This window comes from Megascapheus bottae, chromosome 25, assembly GCF_031878675.1.
Source record: "Megascapheus bottae isolate mThoBot1 chromosome 25, mThoBot2.hap1, whole genome shotgun sequence".
Taxonomy (NCBI): Eukaryota; Metazoa; Chordata; class Mammalia; order Rodentia; family Geomyidae; genus Megascapheus; species Megascapheus bottae.
Window position 1 is genome coordinate 15307522 of NC_143533.1, and position 23589 is coordinate 15331110.

General features: G+C 37.0%; 1 protein-coding gene and 1 non-coding gene across 2 annotated transcripts in view; both read right to left on the bottom strand.

The window, feature by feature from the left end:
- Window positions 1–23589, bottom strand: part of Unc13c (unc-13 homolog C) — a 269849-nt gene that overhangs the window by 129043 nt on the left and 117217 nt on the right. Inside the window, exons 9-12 of the mRNA XM_090358380.1 lie at window positions 21015–21184; window positions 17701–17816; window positions 16251–16414; window positions 6653–6809 (exon numbers count right to left, since the gene is read on the bottom strand). Coding sequence (XP_090214506.1) covers window positions 6653–6809; window positions 16251–16414; window positions 17701–17816; window positions 21015–21184 — 607 coding nt within the window. The remainder of the gene's footprint in view (window positions 1–6652; window positions 6810–16250; window positions 16415–17700; window positions 17817–21014; window positions 21185–23589) is intronic.
- LOC150046449 (small nucleolar RNA SNORA40) lies at window positions 8496–8627 on the bottom strand. The gene has a single exon (XR_016532664.1). It is a non-coding gene; the product is annotated as a small nucleolar RNA SNORA40 (small nucleolar RNA).

A 23589-nucleotide genomic window follows, 5' to 3' on the forward strand; every position in this document is an offset into this window, starting at 1 on the left:
GGTTAGGGCTGGTATTGAGCAAAACAGCTCAAGGACAATATCAAGGCTCTGAGGTCAGGTTCTGGATATATACACAAAAATAGACAAACAAGGGCAAAATTTTAAAGCCATACACAAAACCAACAGTCGTTACTCATTTTTCTGAGTCTTCATTTCCTTATTTTAAAAAAGCTAAGCAACAAAGCAAAAATAAGAGGAGAAGATGGAGAGAGGGCTCTGCCTTCATTAATATTCTATAAAGACAAAATTGCATTTTGCAAGGTACTGACAAAATAATACTCTTGTTAAGCAAGTAAAGACTGTCTCCCCACAAGTACAGATGAGGTTAATGTCTCTGTTTTCTCTCCCCATCCTCTCTCTAATCACAGCTTCCCAAAGGATGAGACAAGCAATGCAATCCTTTATTACCTTCTTCCTTCCACTCATGTGAACCAGTAGCTCTCTATCAAGACAATAATACAGTAAATAAAAGAGCCACTGCATAAGTTAGGGCTACAGTGGAGCTAATTATTCAGATGACTTTACAAGTCAGTCTTACAGTGATTCATGCCATTATCTCTGGATGCTTTGTATGACCTCTGGGATTGGCACAAATCATCAAAACAGCTGAGGTGATCAACCAGGCTGTGGCCCAAAACATTGACCCTATTATACATGCTAGAGCAAGCTATGCTGGCTGCTTACCCAATATCAATTTTTCCTCTATTCCTAACTAATGCCATCCCATGTGCCTAATATGACCCTAGAGAAATTCTTACCTTCCTGGACAATTTAATATCATGGTCTAGGTAGCATGATATGCGTGTGTGTGTATGTACTTGCATCTATATGTACACGCATATATGTACATCTAATTAAGAGGAAGGATTCAACCAGCATATTAGGAATGAATAATTATATGAAAATATCTTAAATTGATATTGAACAGATGACATTCACTATAGGATTCTGTGTTAAATATAGCTTTCAACTGCTTTTTCCTTTCATTTGGTATGCTCTTCTTCTCTTTTCCTGCCTAAACTCTGATGTCATGAGGAAGAACCAGTATCGTAACTTTAAAGACAGGGAGTCAGGCCAGGCACTATTAGCTTACTTGTAATCCTAGCCATTCCAGAGGCTGAGATCCGAGGATCAAGGTTCAAAGCCAGCCTAGGCTGAAAAATCCAAGAGACTCTTATCTCCACTTAATCAGCAAAAATCCAGAAGTGGAGCTGTGGTACAAGTAGTAGAGCATTCGCCTAAAGCAGAACAGAGTGCTCATGCTCTATTTTTGAGCCCCAGTATTGACAATGACACATGTGCACATATGCACACACCCTCAAAACACCCAAAGTAGCCAAAAGAACCTTCGTTCCTTGTCCTACAATTATCTAACCACTTTTGAAAGCACAGTGACTCTGAGCTGCTATATTAGTATTGAATTCCTTACCTCTAGATTTTACATCACATGGGGGGAAAAGGACCTCACTGAGTTAAATTTGTGTACTTGAGTTTGTCTCATTCAGCTGACAAGAATTTTGATGAATCCCCACCTCACAGTTGGTCTCTCCACCTTGGGCTTCAGATTCCAGCTGGAAATTTTATATGCCAGGAATATAAAGCACCACAGTGAAAACTGCTGGGGTTATCGTCCCAGAATCCCAAACAATATCAGATGCTGGGAAATTAAAAGTGTGCCACTGATTGAATTTTCAGAGTGATTCTTTAAACAGCAGGGATAGCTTGAGATGTAATCTGATTTAGCATTATTTCTATTTAACTAGGATAGAGACTGGCTTTGCAAGAATGAAGGAGGTCTGCTGTCTGCATGGTACCTTCTGAGGACTAACAGAAGATGAGTGATTAAAATGGTTCCTCCAAAGCTTATGTCTACAACATCAGGAAGTGCCACATTACTCAGCTCTTTGTATTAGGTAAGCACCCCCTATATCTAGAAGGAGAGGAACCAATGATAATAATACAAAGTATTATAAGTTATCAAAATTTGGATTTAGCTAGTTGCTCAAAATGAGATGAGAATTTGGTAAACTATCTCTTTCTAAGCTGTCTGCCATGTCCCTGCTCTCTTGCCCTATCAGTTCTCTTATTTTTCCCTCTAAATCACTATTTAGACTCAGTGTCACATTGCCTTTCCATGATTAGCATAGTCATCCTCTTACCAGCTTCCTTCTAGGCTCAACACCAAGGACTGGGTTATTATTGCGATTTGCACGCTGAATACCATACTTGTGTTAAACCTTCCCAACAGATTTCTTTCAGGACCTTAGCTCATGACTAATAGATGCAAGTATATTGATTTGCACCGCTGGAAAGAGACGCATTGCTGCACGTGGTCAAGTTGTTTCCTTGTCAGTAGCTTTGTGGTTTTAAAAACACAGTTGTACTAGCAACTACTTCATGGTGGTAAGGAAGGTTATAGTTTTTCTCACAAATCCATTTTATTTTCCTATGTGGAGAGTTGGGACAGTATTTTGGGACAGAGTTTTGGGACAGAGTTTTGGGACAGAGTTTTGGGACAGAGTTTTGGGACAGAGTTTTGGATAGTATTGTACGCAACTAGGTTTTTACTTAAAAGTTGGCAGGATGGTTTGTGTTACTGCCAGTGTACTCTATCTTAGACACAGTGCACCTCTTCCCAGTGCTTCTTTACTCTGTACCATGAAATCCTGTTTATAATCTACACTTGAAGCCCAAACAGCTCAATGACTATTAAAAGCTCTCAGTCATCTGAGGTTCACATAAGGATCCAGTCTCCCTCACGTATCCTTCATTCTGTTTGCCCTACTGACTTATTCACACTTGAGAACTTATTTTGCATCTTTTTCCTATCTTTTCTGATCATTATTTTATTGTTGTTAAATAGTTGTACAAAGAGGTTTCAAGTGAACATCTCAATTTATATGTGAAATGCATCTTGATTACTGGGACCACCACCAGCATTCACCTTTCATCTATCCTAACTCCACCCATTCCCTTGTTTTCGATTTCTATTTTCATATATGAATGTGAGTATTATATTATCAAATCATTAGCAACAATATACTATATTCTTTTTTCTTTTTGCCAGTTCTGGGGCTTGAATTCAGGGCCTGGGCACTCTCCTTAAGCTATCTCAAGACTAGAGTTCTACCACTTGAGCCACAGCACCCACTTTTGGCTTCTTCTATGTATATGGTACTGAGGAATCAAACCAATGGCATCAAACATGATAGACAAGCACTCTACCACTAGGCCACACTCTCAGTCCAAAATACTGTATTTTTTTTTCAAAATACTGTATTAACAGATGATTGCATCATTGGTATTGTGGATATTTCCTTCTAGTTTTATTTCTGTATGTGTGTATGTGTGTGATTTTATGTATAAATGTGTGGGAATGGTTATATGTTTGTGTGTGTATAGTTTTTATGTTGGAACTATTTTCTAGAGTTTTGTATCACTTTTCTACTAACTATTGTATCATAGACAGTGTTCAATTACATGAATTCTCCTTTAAAATCTTGATTTTAAAAGTTGTATTACATATTATATTCTATATGTTACATTCTATTTTTTGTGACTAAATAAACCCTAATGGAGTCACCCAACTGTGTAATTACTCAATATTCCATGAAGTCAGGCTTCATCCTCACCTGCTTTCCTGAACAACAGTCATTGGTGGACCAATTTCAATGGTCTCGTTTTTTTTTCCATCTTACCTGAACTGTCTAAGATTCCTTTCTGAAAGAATTTACATTGTCTAACTTTCATGATGATTCTCTACCTATTCTGCCTATCTCCTCAAAACTCAAGGTTCCATCTTTTTTCTGCTTATTCTTGTTCACTTTTCAACTGTACCATGTCTGAAAAGTATTTGCCTACAAAAATTTTGATTTTTATTTTTTTTAGCACAATGAACTTTTTCTTTTCTTAGAGATTTGTTTTTACAATTATCACAAGAAAGTTTCCTTTCCTGCTTTGGCTTGGAGACCTGACATGTCAGTATGACTGCTTGGGAGAAGAATAAAGAAGGGACTACATAATCACCACTGTGTCCCAACTGATAAGCTTCGGTAGCTCAATAAAATCCTGCAGTTCCAAAGTGAAGATGGCAATGTTATATTTAACATACTGGAAGAGGCAAACAGCATTCTCTTCAATAGTTAAGAGAAAAATACAAATCTATCTGCCAAATCACTGATGTATGAAGCTATAGTTTGAAGACACATTCTGTTTGCTTCTTTGCTACAAGAAGTTATTTGAGTCACAGAACGAAGTTTCTTGTAATCATCCTGCCAATGAAACTGCAAATGAACTAAAACCAATTTGCTTTTTCTTCTTGGGGTCAGCATGAAGCAAAAGAGCAAAATACCTAATTTTCCTCTAGGTAGCTTTTATGGCAGATATTAATCATATCACCATATCATCTTTCTGAGATGTAGAATGGCTCAGTGTTCTGCAAGACGGGCTTATTTTCAGCAATGCAAAGTGGCAAAATATTAGAAGCCAAAAAACTTCATACCGTGGAATGCTATACAGGTAAAATTCTAAGAGCAGGAGTTCTGTTACTGAGATGAGAATTTGACAACAAAACTTCCCTGTAATCTGATATATGGCCAACAAACAGTATTTTGGTTAACTGACCAGGGAATGGTCAGTGGTTTTAAGTCCTACAAGAGTCAATCTGTGTAACAGAAGTAGCTGCAGAGGTATTGAAAACACTCTATTTAGGAGAAACAAAATTATTTATATAATTCCCAAACTCTCTCAGATTATACACTAGAACAGAGTGTGTGTGTGTGTGTGTGTGTGTGTGTGTGTGCGCGCACGCGTTCTGGTACTAGTGCTTGAACTCAACTCAGAACCTAAGCATTGACCCTTAACTTTTCTGTTCACGTCAGGTGCTCTACCACTTGAGCCACAGCTTCACTTCTGGCTTTTTGTTGGTTAATCAGAGATGAGTCTTATAGATCTGTCTGGTCTGGCTTCAAGTTGCAATCCTCAGATCTCAGCTTCCTAAGTAGTGAGGATTCCAGGCTTGAGTCACTACCACATGGCTCATCATTTGTCAATCTCATTTTATCTTCATCATAAATTTGAAACAGGTTAGAAACAAATTTGTTATTGTCGTAGAGCAGACTGAGGTTTAGATGACCAAGGAACTTGCTAACTCACAATAAAAATTCAAACCCATCATTCCCATCCCCCCAAGTGTTTACAGTTATTAATGTTTCTTTTAATTTGTCAGTAACTTTCTCTTTTGGCTCATGCAGTTATGTTCTCTGTTTCATTCTAATTCATACATCTCACTCATGTAAAGGAAGGGGGGGAAATGAGAGTATCGAGTAAGAGTAAAAACAAAAACAAATTTAAAAAATGAAAATATATATATAAAAAAGGAAATAATCAAGCCTTTGGGGTTGGATACATGTCTCAGTTGGTAGAGTACTAGCCAATGAGCAAAAATGGCAGGTACTTAGTGTTAATCCCATGCTCAGACCAAAAACATACCAACAAACAAAACAGAAAAAAACAGAGAGAGACTAAAAACAGAGGCAGATTTCCCTTTTGTTTAGTTTGTCATTTACTTTCTGGGCCCCAAATATTTCTATTCTAGGATACACATTCCAAAATTTGATTTCTGACAATATACTCAAATATATATATATATATATATTTTTTCAGTGAACCAAATTGGAAGGGTGATGGGATAAGTAACTATGTAGTCTTAGAAATCACTTTTCTAAGGTTCCCCCTACCTGTCCCATGAACCAAAGGAGAAAAAAACCTCTTGCCTCATGACCTAACTAAGCAGGACAATTGCCTTACCCAGCTGCCCTGGCCTGAAACTTGGCTATCTTCCTGGATTTCTTTCTCTTTCCTTCACTGGCTATGTCTTCAAAGACAGTAAGTTCTGGCTTTATGATGGATTTTATGGCCTGAAAGTTGTGGTATCAGTTCTTCCTTTCCCATTTCCACTTTACTCCCACTTTTCACTTCACTGGGTGATAACTAATTTACATGCTAATTATAGTCTTACCAATTTTAATTTTATTACACTTGGATAGAATGAATTTCACTAATTTGTTTGGCAGACAGATGTCTTAGAAGATCTAGGTTTCTCCTTTTTTAAAGTGCTGTTGTTGACTTTGAATACTTCAGGTACATAGCTTTAACTAGACAGTAAGTCTCTTGGACTCTTTCTTTACCTACTTCTTTTCATTTAGAGGATGAACTATTGCAATTATCAACAATAGAAATCAAGGGGTGATGCAAAGGGAGCCTATCACGCTCCAGGGAAAGCAGCCAGTCAGTTTTCTGGAGACTAGTGAACGTGAAATGGTGAACCCGAAATTGTGCATGCATGCACAATTCCCTACGAGGTCCTAGCATGTACTTACAAAACGCATTTCCCTAGTGGAACAGATCATCCCAGCTATAGAGATTCAACCAATGAAGATTCATTTTTCTTGGCTGTCAAATCGAGTTATTTCACAGAAACTAATGCATTGCAAGACACAACTTATTATACCAAGAGAAATTCCCGAGGTGTCCCTTTTTGCAAAAAGATTTGAGTGAGTTATTGGTTATAAAAGCCCTCGAAAATGTATGCCCCCTAGAAGTTACCGGATAGTTTAATGTTTAAAAAAAATATATATATGTATATACTCACACCAAAGTTAGTAGCAGCGAACCGATCAGAGGCAGAAACCTGGATGTTTGTTGAAACTGTTGTGTGAGCATAGAAAGCATTTATATTTGCCAGCAACGTACTCATGACGGCAGGGACACCAGGGCACATGTATTTCGAAGACAGGCATGAGAAGTGCCTGTAGGACCAAAAAAGCATAAAGTGCCTTGAAAAACAGAAGTGAATTCATTTGCATCTCAGCCTAGCTTCTTTTTTAAAATTTTAAGTTGTTATTATAAAGGTGATGTACAGAGGAGTTACGGTTACCTAAGTCAGGTAACAAGAACATTTCTTTTGGGACAATATCAGGCACAGCCTGTCTAATGTCAGCAACTAAGTCATTCTTCCACCTATGAAAAGGAGTAGGAAGTGCCCCAAACTTTAAATGAAAGAGAAAATAATTTCAGCCTTTTGATCAAATTTCTCATTCAAAAATGGAGTGTCTAGAATGTATCTTTCTGTGAGATCGAGGATTTCTCTCACCTTGAGAGTATGTGCAGGATGCAAAAATATAATTGGAAAGTAAAGACACAAGAGCCTCCCTCCAAACTACCAGGATAAGTAGAATATGTTGAAATTTAGATACTTTTTTGAATAAAAATTACTTGAAAAATTGTGATGATCTAGCTAAAAAGAAAAAAAAGAGTCTCCCCTTCTGTCCCTCATCCTGTCCTCATTGATTTCCATCCCTAAAATGCCATATTCCAGACAAAAACTTGTTTTTTTTCTCTGAACTCCATTTCCATTAGTGTGTGTGCATGTCAATATTGGTGCTTGACCTCAGGACCTCACAGTCAGTGCTTTTTTGTATGTATGGCTGGTGGTCTATTGCCTGAGCCATACTTCCAGTCTGCCATTTTGCTGGTTACTTTGGCTATAGAAGCTTAAGGCATTTTCTCTTACATCTAGCTTGGAATAAAAACCTTCCAGATCTCAGCTTCCTTAGGTAGCTAGGATTCTAGATGTGAAACACTGATGCACAGGTTGTTGTACACTGGTATATATTTTACAAAAAGCAGAAAAGCAAATGGCCTCCTTCCATAGCACATTGATTAACAAGTCAACCTTGTTACTTTAGTTTTTCCAGAAAGAAATATCTTCTCTAACTAATTGTTTTCTAAGTACTTTGTTAAGAGACATGGTTTAATTAGGCACAGGATAAACTTTATCTTTATCTTGAAGACTTTCTTTTCAACTTTGAATAATAGTGTCATTGATAATGTCAAAAATCATCCAGCATTCAGTTCTATTTCTTTTCTCAAGGAAACCTGGTTTCCTGTGGGCTGTAACAAAAGCTCTGAAAATTGAAAGCACAGCTTATGATAAATGTGAAAGATAAAATATGTATACAAGAAAGAAATGGGCAATATAGAATCCAATCGTATTTTACCCTCATATCTTAGTAATTTACCCTACAACTCAGCATCGTGGTATTTTGTATTCTTGAATGAATAGCAACATATGCTGAAGGTGACTAGCAAAATAAAAGTGCAAGCAGAGAATTGTAGCTTTTCTCAGATCTCAAGTGGGTCATTTTTGCCTATCTTATTTTTTATAGTACTAAATTATGACAGCAGGTTCATTTTTTAAGATGGAAAATAACAATGTATACCACAGAAGCTACATGACTTACATAATTTAATTACAGGAATTGAATCATCAATGAGTGCTTTTTTAAGGTGAATTATATCCATTTAATTTAAAAGTTAAAGTATGGATTCTACCAAGAGTGGTTTTTTTTTTAGCTTTTATATCAACTTTATTTTCAGAGCTAACCTGAATGAGTTAACAATATCCCCCGACCACTGCCCACTATTGTAGGAATCATATTCATTCTTACAGGTACCAAAACCTCATACTCAGCAATGAGTTCTGGATTGCAAAAGAGGATTTACTGTTTGCACCAGCCTATAAGGCTTTGTTACAACAAATTAAACTAAACAAAGACATAATTGCTACAGCGAAGTTTTTTTTTTAATTAAATATCCCTAGAGATATGCCATCACATTTTTTTTTGCTCAGAAATTCACAAGTAACTGTATTTGTTAACTCACATAACAGGTCAAGAGTTAAAGAATATGCAGTCTTAAGTTTAACCATGGGGAAGATGTTAAGAGGAAATACCCCTATATAGTAGGAAAAAAGAGATATCATAAAAAGAACAGGTAATTGTCAAAATAAACTTCTAAGAAACTTTAAAGCTGAACTTTTTGTCCTGAACTTGAGGTCATGACAATGAACAACTTTGTTCTAAGTTTAAGAGAAAGATTAGTGCCTACAGTGCAGCATGTTACTCAGTTTTGTGTGTGTGGGAGGGCGAGAAGGGATTTGAACTCAGGGCCTTATGTTTGCTTGCTCAACCTAGGTTCTACCACTTGACCCATGCCTCAAGACCAGATTTTGCTGGTTACTTTGGAGATGAAATCTAGAGAACCTTCTTCTCGGACTGGCTTTAAACGGTGATTCTCCAAATCTACACCTCTTTGAGAGAGGTGAGGCTTATAGGCACGAATCACTGTTGTTTGGCTAATCTCGACTTCTTCCACTACCTACAAGTTTTGGTGCTCAATCAAGATGGCAGCAGCACCTTAAGAGTTTCTTCAAGCATAAATCACGGAGAAAAAAAGCCAGATAGGAAAAGGAAGGTCAAGGATCAGAATTGGTAACATAGGGATTTTTGCAAGGGAAAGGAAGCTTTGCCCTAATTTGGTAAGACTCTTAAGAAAATGAGGACAGAAATTACTGGATTAACAAATAAACATCATGGTTCCTTAGCAACATCATTGTTACTGGAGAGACAGGAGTTTGCACCCAGAGGAAATGAGAAGCAAAATGAGAGGTGCCCAAAGTTACCCAAGGTTAAGTAGGTCAGGGCAGATTGTGGCTGGTAACTAGCTGAGAAGGCTGGCTCTCTTATGTGAACTTCATGGTTTCCTGCGAGTTTTATGGTAGAAGTTGTTATCTTAGGTGAATCTCAAAATGATGCCACTGACATGTGCAAATATTGGAAGCAAAAAAAAAAAAATCAAACTGGGAGGTAGAAGAACAAATGGACCCTTTCAGCCTATGTCCAATACTGCTAAACTCTGATCCTCTTATCCAGATCATACTTAACCTACTAATTTCCCATCCCCAGGAATTAGCCAACAATGTTTTCTTGACCAAAACAAAGCAAAGGTACTGGGCCAGGAGTTCGGCCTAGTGGTACAGTGCTTACCTAACATACATGAAGACCTAGGTTCCATATATGTATATCACATATACAGAAAAAAAAAGCTGGAAATGGTGCTGTGGCTCAAGTGGTAGAGCCCTAGCCTTTAGAAAGCCCAGGGACAGTACTCAGGCCCTGAGTTCAAGCCCCAGGACTGGCAAAAAAAAGAGTTAAAGGTACTAATCCATAATTAAAGAACTGAAGACATGTACCCGAGGTATGACAGTTTATGGCAACATCCAATTACTTTGTGAACTGAGTAGCCAATGCTGTAATGATGATAGCTACTTTGAAGGTTAATAATGCTCTACTCGTCAGCAGTATACTGAGAGAAGTATTTGAAAATTTCCAGAGCATCAGGCATGGATCCATCTTAGAGAACTTTTGGAAATATCACACTTCCTGATTAAAATTTAACAGGTAATTTCTTGGGAGGGATAGGAAGTAGCTAGCTGAGTCACTACCCCTTTAAGCCTCTCATGGAAACTTCAAATAAAAGATGAGGTTAAATCACAACTACACTAGAAATATAGGGCACTAGTCAATGATTTCCTAGTACCTGGGAGGAATATTCCCTAACTTCAGGGCAGCTGATGAGACTGAGCAATAACCAGTGCTTTACTAGTATCTAAACTACTAAACTAGTAACCTAACTAGAAAGACATGGGGAGATATTTCTAGGAACCATTCATTGTATTCTTCTGCATCAGAGATTTGGGCCTAACTTGCTTTCCCAAAGGTCTGTCAATCAATCCCTATTCCACTCAGAAAGGAGACAGTCTGGAAGAACACCTGGGAGGTGCACTCTCGGGAGGATGTGTGTTTTGCTCCTAGCAATCAAAATTTACAGGTTGCTCCTAGTCTCATGCTTTGAGAGGAAACTTAGAGCATGCCAGTAGGAGCAGATGAATGTCTTTTCCCTGTCTAAGAGAATACTTCATTTGAAAAAAGACATGGCAGAGAATGGAAAAGAAAGTGTTTAGGGAATTGCCTTTCACTTTAAGGTCTGCTGGCAGGTGTTGGCAGCACTCAGGTGGTCCATAAATATGAAAAGGAAACCCTCAAACAGCATCATTAGCACATTCTGTTATCTTATTTTTTTAAATGTACTATATATATATATTAAATATTGCTAATTCAACTCTTACTCTACTGTAAATTTGTGTGCATGAGTGCATGTATGAATGTGCATGTATGCATGTGGTGTGGTGTGTGTTCATGTGTACATGCACAATTTTGCTGCTGGTTCTGGGGCTTGGATGCTGTCCTTAAGTTTTTTTGCTCAAGGCTAATGCTTTACCATTTGTGACACAGCTCTACTTCTTCCATTTTTGGTGGTTAATTGGAGGTAAGAGTCTTATGGGGTTTCCTGCCGTGGCTGGCTGTGAACCTCGACCCTCAGATCTCAGCCTCCTGAGTAGATTACATATGTAAGCCACTGGCTGGTTGTCCAGCCAAACAGTAATCTTACACTAACTTAGAAATATAGAACTATCAGAAACTCATTTTTATGTCAGTCCTGGGCGTGAGCTCAGGGCCGGAGCACTGTCCTTGGACTTTCTCAAGGCTGGAGCTCTACCACTTGAGCCTCAACACCACTTCCAGCTTTTTTCTATATACGTGGTACTGAGAAATGGAACCTGGGTCTTTGTGCATGCTAGGCAAGCACTCTACCACTAGGCCAAATTCCCAGCCCCTGAAACTCATTTTTAAAATATCATGACAAAGTTTTACAAATAGGTTTGAAGGGTGACTATGAACAAAGTGCATATATGGGAATGTCACAATGCAACCCCTCAGTTTGTACAATATATACTACTGTTTTTCTTTTTAAGTAAGATTATCACTCCTTGAATGAGATTTTCCCATCTATAAAATGGACCATCTAATTCTGACAAGCGCTATCAGACTATGCACCTGGACATGGATAACATGTGAGATCACATCTTCCTGTCACCAGCAAGTGACTTGGTTGAAACCTTGAGAGTGTTTGCCTGAGGGTCTGTCCTTTGCAGAACTTCCAGCTAACGGGCTTCTATCCTATATAAAATTTGGCAAAATGCTCTGAGTTTATGTGTACTCTATGTGTGGTTACAGCCAAAGTAATTTTTTCCTTGCTTCTAACCGCTTCTTTAAAAAAAATTCCCTTTTTCCTTTAAAAGGTTACAATTACAATATTAAACTGTTTGCAAGGGGAAACAGGATTAACAGTTAAAAACAACTTTTAAAATGATTGAGTGCATCTGTCTTGCAAATAACCCTTCAACCAAGACATGTGAAAGGGTATCAATGTATGGGAATTAATGCACCATCTATCTGGCAAATATCATGTAACCCTTCTATTAATTACGATAAAAATATATGAAAAAAGAAAAAAACTACCCCTTCAGAATAAGAATACATGAGTGCTCAAAAAAGCAACTAGGTCACAAAGTACTACTGAAATCCCTAGAAATGTTTAGCATTCTCCCCTTCCCGTCAAAGACTTGATTAAAAATGGATTAATAATGTTAAAAGCACTTGTCTACACTTCTACAAGTATATTGTCAAAACAATTTAACAAATGTAGTTTGAGACTCCCTGGGAAAATTAAAATAACATGCTCAAAAACAATACTTAAATTGTGAATAATACAGCACGAAACTAATATAAAAACTGACAGAGAGCCCAATGCAACAGGACAGAGAGCTCAGAGATAAGCTGAAATGACAGCCAGCTGATTTTTTTTTTAACAAAGTGACAAAAACACACAATATGGATGTCTTTGCAATATGTATGGGAAAAGCATATCCGCATGAAGAAACATGATACCAACCCTTATCTCATATTATACAAAAAATCAACTTAAAGGTAAGACCTCAAAGTATGAAACTATTAGAAGAAAACAGGGAAACATAGACCTAAATAAGTCATTTAATTTCTCTGAGTCTCAAATACACTTCCTGTTCCCAAAATGGCAATGATTATTCCTAACTCATGTTTTGTTTCTTTAGAACTATTAGAAGAAAGCCTCTGTTATTTCTAGGATTTGAATTAAATGTAGAGATTCCACTTAGCAAAGGGAGAAGCTTTATATAACATTGGTCTGGCCAATGGCTATTTGGATATGAGCCCAAAGAATTGAGGACAAAAGCAAGCTTCTGCAGAACAACAGACACAATCAATGAATGAAGAATGAGAAGGTAATTGCAAACTATCCATCTGATAAATAGTTAACATTTCAAATATATAAATAACAAAATAATCCAACAGTACAAAAATTGTATATCTTAAGATTTAACATTCATGGGCATATTCTTCGGAGGAGGTCACAATTGATGAAGAAGCACCAAATGCTAGAGTTCAATAGTCTAAAAGTTCTAAGTTTTACCTATACTATTTGTATAGAGTTCTGAGAATCCATAACCACAAAACCACCTATTAAAGTAGGCTAAATTACTGTCATAAAATTACAGTTGTGTACATTAATACAGCTCATCAAATATTAGATATTGCTGCATGCTAGTTATCTTAAACGTTGTAGGTGGATAATTAATTTTTCCTGTGATGCCACCTAACTTTTGTCAAAGACATGTTGCTTCTCAACAAATCTAATTAACTAAGTTTATTTTATACTTCAGGACCCTGACTTTTTTGTTGGGCATCATTGGTTTATGGGAGGCATATTTTCACAAAATTATTCTCCTATTTAAGCTTCCCTGATAGCTGGGATAATAGTTGTTGAGATAAAGTTCTCATGAACTTTTCTTATCTGTGCCAGCCTCAAAAATGTGATCCTCTTGCTCTTGGTATCCTGAGGAGCTAGGATTACAGGTGTGAGCCACTAGTGGCTGGTGAAAATTACCTGTATTTTAGAGAGTCGATTTCATTTGGTTGCTAAGTGGCACAAATTGTTTAGTGCTGACACTTCTGTAAACAGGAAGGTGGTAGCCCCTCTCTTCCTCAAGAATGTTCTAGAATAAGGATATATTCTTTTATGCAACAGTAAGATGAGTGATAGGGCCCTTATGGGGAATAGTCTATGGTTAAAAAATGTGATGAGTGCATTTACAGTGAGCAGGAAGTATCTTGGAGGACTGGGAAATTGAGTGTTAGTGAACATGCTATTTACCAGCAAAACAGATTCAGTTCCCTGAATACAAGGAGAAATCCACGGGAGAAAAATTTAATAATGCACTAGCAGACTCTCTGACTTAATACACACTTCCTCTTATTTATTTCTTCTCCAAATCCATCTTCAAAGAAGTGGGAATGTACATAAGGGAAAGCAAAGAATCTGCATTAAGCAGATGATTATGAACTCACCTGGGGATTTGGATAAGCATACAAAAAGAAACTGTAATGTGAGTTATTTTTTATATCCAAATGGCATAACTAGGAGAATGCACAAGAATCAAGTTGGTTTTGTACTTTCCCAAACTTGCATGTCTTCTTACTACACAGACATCACATTTTTCCCCTGTGAAGTAGAGCTCGATTTTGTGCTTTTAAAAATTAAGAGGAAATAATGTGTGATGGTTGTTCTTAATGTACTATGTTATTTATCATCTCTTTTTTGCTGTCCCTTGGTTATTTCATATTGTTGCAATATCTTACCTTGTTATCTGGTATATTGTATATATGTTTATTTGTTTATGTGAAATAGGATAGGGAAGGGGAGAAAACAAGATGAGGGGAGGGGGTAAGGGGAGGGAAATGGGGACACAAACATGAGAAGGGGTTATCAATGTATGTGAAGTAATGCACCTTCTGTCTGGCGAATATAATGCAATCCTCCATTTATTATAATAAAAATACAAAAAAATTAAGAGGAAGTAGTTCTGAAATAAACTTGAACTATGCAGGCCTACGATATCTCCTTTCTGCTGTTAGTAGTAGTTACTTGTGTGGGGATTTCTTATGGTGATCTATCTATATATAGAGAGAGATATAGATATATCCCTTTCTCTATATATATCTCTGTTTTTTTGTTTTGGTCCCCTGAAGCAAACCTTCAAAATAGGAGGAAAATACTGGGTCACTAGTCAACCAGTTTAAATTTGAAGACAGGTTTATTTATAAATTGTCTTTCCTTTTCCAGCTGAGTTGTATTTTTAGCTTACAATAAGTCAGGAGTCAAGTTTATATAGTTCAATTGCTGAAGTATCATTTTGAAATTATGGTCAAAAATGATACCAAAAAGTTATAATTCAATAAATGACTAAAAAAAGTCACTATCAAAAACTTTTCCAAATGTTAAAAATGATCAGTACAGTTTGTTGTAAGATGCTTAAACACAGTACAAATGGTAAAAATGATCAGTACAGTTTGTTGTAAGATGCTTAAACACAGTACAAATGTTGGGATCAATATCTGTGTCAGCTGAAACTTTTCAAATTCTGTTTTTTTTTGCCAGTCCTGGGGCTTGAACTCAGGGTCTGGGCATTGTACCTGTGTATTCTCAAGGCTAGAGCTCTACCACTTAAGTCACAGCACCACTTCTGGCTTTTTTTGTGTGTATGTGGTTCTAAGGAATCGAACCCAGGGCTTCGTGCATGCTAGGCAAACACTCTACCACTAGGCTGTGCTCCTGGCCCTCAAATTCTATTTTATTTGCTTTTGGTGCCAGCCCAGGCACAAAAGGACCGGAGACTCTTATCTCCAATTAATCTCTAGAAAAAATGGGAAGTGGGGCTTGGCTCAAGGGTAGGGTGGTAGCCTTGAGCTGGAGAGCTCAGGGACAGCACCCAGGCCGAGTTCCAAGCCCCATAAAAACCAAACAACAACAACAAAAGACCAAAAAACTCCACAGAATGCTGGGTTCCACCTCCCAATTTCCCATTTGGGGGTCTGGGGTTGGTAGAGAATTTGGATTTCCAGTTCCCTAGAGCCTGCTGGGGATAAACAAGAAAAGTGAACATAGTGGTAGTCACACTCCTAATACTTGAGAGCTATAAAACATGTATAATAAGCTGGGGGCCTGTGGAGACAGCTGAGGATCACAGTTGAGGCCAGCCCAACCAGGAAAGCTTTTGAGACTCTTAGCTCCAATTAATTATCAAAAATCTGGAAGTGGAGCTGTGGCTTGTGTTAGAGCATTGAACAAAGAAGCTCAGGGACAGTGCTAAGGCCCTAAGTTCAAGCCCCAGAATTGGCATACCTGCCTGTGTGCATGCGTGCATGTACACATGTGTACACATACATACATACATACATACATACATACATACATACACACACATACACGCATGCACCCACTACCATAAATAAAAGCAGAAAAACAAACATGTACCACAAAATCAGTTTCATTTGAACTATAGGAACAGATATAAATGCCTTTTCATTTTAATTTCAGTAGACACATCAGACTGTGTGTTTTATAGTACTTACGTCATAGCTTGGTAAATAGATTCAATCCCGTAACGCATGGCAAACTCATCAACGATTTCTTGGGAAGCATCATCAAAAAAAACCTTCCAGGCTTCATCTCCTTTGACCTCTGGGATCTTCACTCCACCATTAGCTTTCACTTCAGTCAAGTAATGGAAAAGATTCTGAAAGCAAGTGGGTTTACAGGTGCTCAGTGAGTCTTCAGAACAGACCAGAAGTACTTAACCGGAAGTTTCAATAAGATAAACTTGCACACAGTCACTTCTAATACTGTGCCAACATCTAAAAGCAAAAGGAATATCCTGAATATTTATTTTATTTGTCCCACAATATCTGCCTTTACTTCTGTCTCAGACTATATAGAATCAGAAATTTACATAGTTTATATCCACCCAGCAATTTCCAGAATGAAGTAAAAATGTTTGTGTGTAAAAATATTTTGCATTCATGGACCCAGAGTGAATTATAGTGCTCTGGATGGATAATATGAGGTTGGCTACACTGACACAGAATTTAGTTAAATAAATGATATAAATAAGCTTTTTAGTTAAATAAATGATATGAATGGCAAGATTCAGGATAATGAATAGAGGGTGGAAACGAGTGTTTGAGAATTATGTAATGAAAAAAATCAGTATTCTCAATTCTTTTCTTCTAACAGGTTTGGAACTGCTGTATAGATTTAACTTGGATCAAGTGAAGATGCTTTTCTTGGATTCTATCTCCTTCTGGCTGTTGAATCAGGAGAAAAAGATTCTGCGAAAAGAAGTTTAAAAACACAAATCTTTTCTTCCTGTGATCAGTATGTTTGAACCAATCCTTTGGTTTTCACAATTAAGCACATAGAGAACCAATGCTTAATTATAAAATTAATTCATAATGCTTAATTCATAATTAAAGAGTGGTTCTGTAACCAATTATTGTAATAAATAAATAATTTAAATATTCTTTCTCATTTTCTCTTTAGTAAAATGAAGTGCAAATATTCACATATGCCAAATATCCACAGATTTAAAATTTCAAGTTTAGGAAAAATGATATACAAAATAGCAAAGCTGCCTTTTTAATGTCTCTTAGGAAAGATACTTTATCTGTTTGAAGGTAGTTCCTCATCTTTTTGCTATATCCATCAAGTATCATTTGTATCAGGATTCTCCAGTGACAGCTCTAACCTACTTGTTCAATACAAAGGATCTAAAGGAACCCCAAGATATTAATAAAAGGGACTAAGGGAACAATGAGTCTGTCTTATATCACCTGCCTCATGAATATATTCCAAAGTCTCCTTAAAGATAAAGCTCTTCAGGGTCAATGCAAAAGACCAAGAGAGTGTAGTCTGAACTCCAGTCAAGTCCATGATTAAAAAAAAAAAACAACTTACTACTTTGTCTTATCCATCATCAAGCACATTTTTCTTTAGTATGCTTTATCTTTAATAAAATGTATTTACCTCATGTAAACATGTATATTGTATATGATACGGAGCAACCTTTTCCTCTCCTTTTATTTCCACATTGATTTTCAACCGAATGGCTCCGGATACAGCTGACTTATCTGTCCGTTTCTCTGATGAAGTAATAAATAAAGTATGTGGTTATTCATGTCACCTAGAGCCAATTTCTTATCCAAGTTCTCAAAACATGTAATAAAAAGCATATATGCCTAAGGTTCAGTTTGATGATATAGTCATGGTGATTCACAGTTTAAAATATGTGCCTGTTATGTCACAGTAGCTATTAATCTTACAAGGGAGGGGAAATTAGGAGAAAACAAAGTAGGGGGTAATAATGTTTGACAAGAAATACACCCTTTACCTTATTTATGTAACTGGAACCCTCTGATATCATCCTTACAATAAAATTTAAAAGGATTTTCCAAATAGAAAATGTCAATCATAAAAAGATCTTGCCCTTTCAAATTGGATATTTGAATACTGGATATTTGCATGTGACCAGTTTAAACAGTAAAATTAAGTAAATGTTGTTTGAATATTGGATATTTGCACGAGATCAGTTTAAACAGTAAAGTAAATGTGACAATTAAAAGTAAGAGGACTAAAGTTAACCAAAAAGCTAAAAGAGTTTCATTTAAAAGTATCTCAAAGCTCAGTTTCTTTTTTTTTGTTTTCTGGACTAGAAAAAAAATGAAACAAGGGCAGGGTAATCCTAACAAAAAAACACAACAACATAATTTTTATTTTCAATGATTCGTAAGAACTATAATCTGTGTAGGGTCTTTGTAGATTTACAAATATCAATTATATACATATATAATATATACAAATATTAATTGATGATTTAAGTGCAATCAAAATGCTGTCTATTCAAATTGTGTGTTTGTATGTGTTTGAGAGAGAGAGAAAAAAAGACAGGTAAACTGATCTACAGATCTGACAAAAAATTCCTAAAGTGTCGGGGCCAGGAGTTTGGCCTAGTGGTAGAGTGCTTGCCTAGCATGCACGAAGACCTGGGTTCGATTCCTCGGTACCACATGTATAGAAAAGCCAGAACTGGTGCTGTGGCTGAAGTGGTAGAGCTCTAGCCTTGAGAAAGCCCAAGGACAGTACTCAGGCCCTGAGTTCAAGCCTCAGGGCTGGCCCCCCCAAAAAATTCCTAAAGTGTAAATGTAGGCAGGGGTCTAAGTTTGATACCTATTCCACAATTAAATATACAGAAGTTAGGCTTATATTTTAATGAAGGAAAGTAGGCCTTAAACAAATTGACACAAAATCTGTGCTGGAAATTCCTTTGACTGGTCACATTTATCAATGTAACTACATTTTTAGTTATATTTGATGTATGTATGTGAAAATGGAAACCAGTAAATCGAGGGAATGGGTGGGGTTGGGACAGATGAGGGAGAATTATGGAAGGCATGACACAGATGCATTGTACTTATAAGCTAAAATCTTAGATTGAAACCCTTTGTATGATTCCTTAAAGAAAACAATGATGTTATAGATAAGTCATGAAGCTACTTTTCTTTTATAGAATGCCTGCTGAAGTTTCATTTCACTTTTTAATCATCACTGGGTTGTAAAGATTCTTTTTTTGCCAGTCCTGGGCTTGGGCTCAGGGCCTGAGCACTGTCCTTGGACTTTCTCAAGGCTACAGCTCTACCACTTGAGCCTCAGCACCACTTCCGGCTTTTTTCTATGTATGTGGTACCGAGGAATTGAACCCGGGTCTTCGTGCATGCTAGGCAAGCACTCTACCACTAGGCCAAACTCCCGGTCGTAAAGATTCTTTTCTTACAGTCTCAGGACCATGCAAGTTTTTCCTGCCAAAAGAGATACTGTTGATTCTCAACAATTCTCTGCTGGCCCTAAGAGGAATTCAAATCCTGGCATCTGCATGCCGCCTGCCTCTTTCTAGAGTTTCAGGGGAGCTTTATTGATTCTTTTGATTTTTAACTGTGATTATGCCAACGGTTCTATGGAAAGGAGACTCTGAGAGAACTGCCAGGGCTTGTGTCCAAGTCTTTTGTGCAGTGGGATGAATTCTGAGAAGGGAAGTTAGACAAAGAACTACACACAAAGCTATGAAAGCTGAACATTGCTTCTTTCCTCTCTCCTTCTCTCCCCTCCCACCTGCCACCCATACTCCTCACTTTCTCCCTCTTCATCACCTTCCCCACCTCAGGTTCAACAATGAGAGTACAACACTGCTTGCTGAAGATCAACTGGCAAGGCCAACTACACTGTGCGGAATTATAATTTCCTCTTCAGACAAAAAGTTTCAGCATGAAATCTGGAAAGCCAATTTTAGTAGAAGCACGTTGGGTTCCTCAGCAAACAACTATAACTCTTAAATACCTGGTTTGAGTCCTGGGGCTTGAACTCAGGGGTTGGGCATTGTCCTCGAGCTTTCTCAAGGCTAGCACTCTACCATTTGAGCCACAGCACTGCTGGCTTTTTCTGCTGATCTGGTGCTAAGGAATCAAACCTAGGGCTTTATATATGCTAGGCAAGCACTCTAACACTAGGCCACACATCCAGCTCCTTGAGGAATTTCTATTCTTAGAATTTTACTAACTCAAGTACTTACTGACTAGAAAGAGAGGAAAAAATCTATGCATAGGTAAACTTCTTTAATTAAAATATAATTTGTGACTACAGCATAGACTCAATGGCTGTAGTTTCCTTCTAACATCTTAGCTTTTATATGTAAAGTCACTTAGTAATTTAAACAAGATGTGGGCGGGTTCTCATTGTCACTTAGGTTCAAAATTCTACTTCAATATTATAGAAGTCCCAATCTTCTGTAAGGAATATTTTTTTAATAAAATATTCCTGGTAATGATTTCATAGTCTAGCTTGACCATTAGTGTCTAGATTAAGTTAAATCTGCTCCCTTCCTTAAATTATTACACAATTTACAGTTGTGTTAACCCATGAGAAACTTCAGATTTAACTTTTTCAACTACTATATTATTCCAAGTTTGCAAGAAATAGAAATGTCAACAGCAGTCTTATATTGCTAAAGCTTACTGGTGACTTAAGTGGTATTTCTTTGTAACACTGGGGCTGTGACAAGTTTTGATTCATGATCATCATTCCTCAAAAATTTAATTAAGACATTTCAGGGACTGCAATTAAGATCACTTTGGATCATGTCCTTTATAGAGAAATGCTGATGAAGCTAGGTTATTTTTCAATTCTAATAAAAATCAGATAGGATCATCAGTTCTCTCAAGGCCAGCCTAGGAATATGCCACCAATAATCTAATTTTAAGTTATTTTTGAGTAGATATAAAGATAATCACCTAAGTTGTACCAGACATCCATTTCTCCACTCAGTGTTCTTACTTCTACAATTGTTTGTCCCAGAAAATCATCTGATTCCTTTTTGAAATGTTGCTTGACTCTGGATTTAATATCATCATCTTCATCCCACACTCTGACTTTGATTCGGTCTGTGGAGTTATGGCATTCGCTGAAAATAAATGTGCAGAAGTTAGCAACCATGGGAAATGGCTCTAAAAATTCCATCTGATGTCAGCAATTTATTGTAAAACTGTCTAATCCAGAAATATGTGGTATACTGCAATATAAATGGAATTCTCCACTGATTTGCTCCAACCACTGGATGCCGCAGAAATACAATACAGGTATATTGACTAGTTCAATAATGTTAATAAGGGAAAAATCCTATTCCATTTCTGTCTATTTCTGATAACTATATTAGATATAGTCAAATGTGGGTCAGAGATGTTTGCCTGGGGTATTTTCAATTATGCCACACTTCCCATTTGCAAGAGTTATCTTGAAGAACATACTTGGGACATTTTTTTCATAAAAATACAAAGCTAATTTTATTGCAGTAGGCAATGGATAATTAGACTTTACAGAGTAGAAAATGACAGTACAGCAGACCCTTGGGTCTGTGAAAGTACATGGCTCCAAGAAGATCATCTCTAAGGAAAAACCAGGGGTGCTTGGGATGCATACTGTTTGTACTGCACCGTAGATGCTTGATTCATTTTTCTGGCAATGCTGCCATACTTGCATCCAAGACTTGCTGCCTATCACTGCATCTAAAATGTTTATTTTATCACTGAAATCAGGCACATTATATGACCACTTTTATCTAACTTTTATATAGTGGTTTTTTTTTGCATCCTTTGCTTTGGGGGAGTCAGATTTTCACAAAATGAAGGGCAGATAACCACTTAGCAGATGAGATAGCAAGTTCAACATAACTGACCATAATGCATGACTAGCCAAGAGCTTGATTCTACATCAACAAGTTGTATAATGAATAGATGAGAAATTAACATTTTAGTTTTAAAGTTCCTTCCCTTCCCATACCTTCGTCCTCTTCCCTCCCTTTTCTTTCTTCTTTTTATTACCATGCTTAGTCAAAACAGCATATAATAAATCCACAAATAAGGTGGGCTTACTAAATAGCAATATGAAAAACCTGATAAACTACCAATCCAAGAGTGCAAGTTTCTCATTGTTGTGACATAATACAGAAGAGAAATGACTATAAGAAGGAAAGATTTCTTGAGGCCTATGGTGTCAAAGGTTGAAGTCTGTGATTGGCTGATACCATTGCTTTGGGCCTGAGGCAGGGGCAGGATATCATCCTGAAGAGACTCAGTGGAGCAGAGATACAACCTTGTGTCAGGTGGAAAGCAGAAAGAGAAAGGACAAAGCCAGGGATAAGATTTATTCTTCAAAAGAATGTCCCCAAGCAGTCCTCAACTTTCTAAAAGCCCATTGGATGAGGAGTTTCTCCGTGGATGGATCCACTGGTGGTATCTGAATACTAATGATCCAGTGTCTTAACACTTCCACCTGGGGATCAAGCCTTCCGCATATGATGATGCTTCCTGTCCAAATCAGGGCATTCCATATACAGACAGGACTGTCAAATCATATAGAATTGGATCAAATTTACTGAAAATTTGAAGAATCTTAACATGTGCTATTCTTAAACATTCTAGCCTATCTTTCAATTGTAGTTTTCCTTCATCTCTTTTGCTGAAGCAAACTATGTATGTATCCCACACATATTATAGCCTTTTCTGAACTTATGATGTCTTCAATATACTTTGTCCTATGCTTTGCCTTCTGACATGGTAGCTGATATTTTCTTATCTGCTATAAACATCTTGCAAAAGAGGTATTACTGCCCCTCTTATAAACAAAGTGAGATACACCAAAATTTTATGGATGAAAATAATAAATCCCAACTCTGTCACTACAATCAGATAAATAATTGTAAATAGAAAATCACCATAGCATGGAGATTAGATGACCAAAGCTTTGGTAATTTGCCCAGAATTTATATCAAAATGGCCAAGATTTTAATGTTTTTGATCTGTTTTTTTTGCTAGTCCTGGGCATGAGCTCAGGGCCTGAGCATTGTCCTTGGGCTTTCTGAGTCTCAGCATCATTTCTAGCCTTTTTCTATGTATGAGGTACCAAGAAATTGAACTGGGTCTTCATGCATGCTAGACAAGCACTCTACCCCTAGGCCAAATATCTGTGGTCTTTAAAAATCTAAGTAGAAACAAAAATTCAACCACTAGTCTGTTTGCTTTACTCTTGTCTTAGGAAAAGATCCAAAGAAAATCTTACAGGAGCAAGAAAAATAAGTTAATCTTGTGATGAGCTTAACACTTACGATAGTAGTAAAGCAGAAAGATGTTCCCCTTACTAGCTTTTTTATACAAATAAGACACCAGAGTGCATATTAGCCCCTAAACATGAAAGATCTAATTAGTTTTTAACCTGAAAATAGAAGGCAAAATAAGTAGAAAACTCTAGGATAATAGATAGGTAATTATTTTTGTAATCAATTACTTAACACAAAATATCCTGTCTCATTTT